General features: G+C 35.9%; 1 protein-coding gene across 1 annotated transcript; it reads right to left on the bottom strand.

Moving 5' to 3' along the window:
* Window positions 1–463: 463 nt before the first annotated feature.
* LOC112512797 (uncharacterized protein At4g19900-like) lies at window positions 464–1,902 on the bottom strand. The gene has a single exon (XM_025118939.1). The coding sequence runs from the start codon at window positions 1,900–1,902 to the stop codon at window positions 613–615; it is 1,290 nt and encodes a 429-aa protein (XP_024974707.1). The 3' UTR covers window positions 464–612.
* Between the last annotated feature and the right edge of the window lie 635 nt (window positions 1,903–2,537).

The raw sequence follows: 2,537 nt of genomic DNA, 5'->3' as shown, positions 1-2,537 counted from the left end.
GTAATAGTTTATGAATTCTATTTCATTTAGCTTGTAGACTGGGCTATGAGTTGTATACAATAATAATTATATGAAGGTTGGGATGTCATAATCAGTATGAGAATATCAACTTTCTAACATCAAACCAATTATTGAATTAAACCAAATGACTTTGGTATGGAAAATGTGTTTTTGCTTTTAGTTTGATATTATACTTTAAACGGTCCCCATGAATGGGCTTATAGGAATCATTGTTGTTTGATGAATTTGAAAATAAAGGCTTGGGACATGATGAACGTATATCTGACTTCTACCTTAAAATGGTAAAACAATGTTTCCGTAATAACTCTCGATTTCTGAGTAGTAAACGAAAAGTTTGCTCAAAGAAATAGACGAACCATCGAGTAAAAAGTGACGGTTCGAAAAAAGAAAAACCTCAAACAAGAAAATTGAGTAAACTAAATCAAGGAAACGAACGTGACTTGCATAAAAGTATGATATGTTCATATATACATGTAATACGTACATATCCATTTTCTGATATACATAAATAAAATGAAAATTTTACCGATGTATTTTGTAACATTTTTTAACCATTTAAACGAACAGATCGTAACCGTCGAAAAGCTTTTGTTATTTTATATTGCAGATGACACAATGATTAGCAATCAGTCTAGCCATGATGCTTCCTTCTTCTATCTTAAATCTGCTACTTTGCTTGTTCCACAGGTGAACTCCATAAGTTGACTTGCTTAGTTGACCCATCTTGGCTTCAACCCATCTCCGGTGAACCCGATTCGTCGGAGGTGTAAAAAACCCTCCAACATGTACCCAATCAACCGGATAAAACGCCATTGGAGGTAAAACCCTAAAATTCAACTTGAGAACTGTTGTTTCTTCTCTTTCCACCACTCTAGATACAAGATAAGGTCCGTTGTAACCCCATCTGTTACCATTAAAGGTTGATGCAAATTCCTCCATGAATTTGTATAACAAATCATGGTTTTTGTCAAAGATCAATACTGCGTTATTCAGTCTAGTCCAGTTTCCAGATGGGGTTGCACTTTGTGCTCCAATTGAGTTCTTCAGACTGCTAAAATCTTTCAAAATGACAAAATCTGTGTCCAAATAAACGCCTCCATACTTGTAAAGAATCGCCAGTCTGATCAAATTCGACAGGTTTTGTGCTAAAGGGATCTTACCAGGGTCTCTTTTCCCATTCTTGATTTGATGGAGCCAAGATTGCGCTGGTGTGTTCTTGAACAAGAAATCTAAGTCCGGTGTTATGGCTTGAACTCGATACCCACGATCAGTCAAGTGTTTCAAGATTCGGAACCCGTGAACTGAGTCCATAGTGTTTGAAAGTATCATCAAACAGCTGTCTGGATTCGACTTAAACAAAGCATCTACAGCAAGAAATTCTCTATCTCCAAAAACAGTAGATGAAGATGATGATATCCACGTCATAAAGAACCGAATCTTGCAACTATCTTTAAAGAAATATTGTGCCCGTTTGTGGAATCTTCGAGCCAGCCTTGTTGACTTGAGAATATCGAATTTTGGAAGAATGTCTTTGAACCCACTGATCCTTTGTTCTTTGGTCAGATTAATGGGCTGAACCAACGGACTACGATCATCTTCTAACTCAGTTTCTGGAGCAACTTCCTTAGGTATCGAATACGAAGTCAACTTTATTTGTCGTACGATGAAGGTATGATTGTTGAACACATGAGGATGAAATGGGGTTATGGTTATTGGTGCAGAATGAATGGAAATATCGGAAGTGAATCGATCTGTTTTTATTATGTAGGTGAAGAAGATAGCTCCGACGGAGATGGCGGAGAAGAGATGGAATCTGGCACGGCAGAGGCCGATCAGCCGCCGTCGTTGCTCCGCCCTTTTCAGAGAAGAAACTTTTATCATTGATCTATATATATAATCAGATATATGATATGGGTATCAAGAGTTTTCACGAATATAATGCACGAGACTGCTCAGGTCCTTTCAGTTATAGTCAGTTGAATGAAAACACGAAATAAAAATAATTTTTTATTTATATTCTTTTTTTAAACGTGGATATTCAACCCGTTATGCGAGCCGACTAATTCCAAGACGATCATCTGCTTTGCAGATAGTCTGGAGTCACCGCATTTGAGCCCGCGTGGTCACAAGGGAATTTTTATTTCTCCTTGGATTTGAACCTGAGACTTCCTGGTACTTTTGACTTTTGGAGTCAAGCTCAAACCAATCAGACACCATAAAATGAAGGAAAAAAATGATATCATTATTACTAATATACCCTTTAAAAATATATTTTTTAATATGAAATATCAGGTAATTTTATAATTTTAATAATTTTAAAGAGTTTTTATTTCTTTTCTTTCGGTTCCTTCCATTTCCTGCAACATTTAAGAGTAAAGTTTTGGGAGGAAACTTATCATTCATTTTTTTCCATCTTTTTTTTTCGATTTCTGCTAAAAAAGTTTCAACAACACGAGTTTTTTTACTTTATTTCCTTTTCCATGAGTTTCCTTCTCTTTCTGTCATACGGGTTTCAA

This window comes from Cynara cardunculus (assembly GCF_001531365.2).
Source record: "Cynara cardunculus var. scolymus isolate 2C chromosome LG 5, CcrdV1, whole genome shotgun sequence".
NCBI lineage: Eukaryota > Viridiplantae > Streptophyta > Magnoliopsida > Asterales > Asteraceae > Cynara > Cynara cardunculus.
Note: the sequence above shows the minus strand (reverse complement) of the source record. Positions and strands in the feature narration are given on the sequence as shown.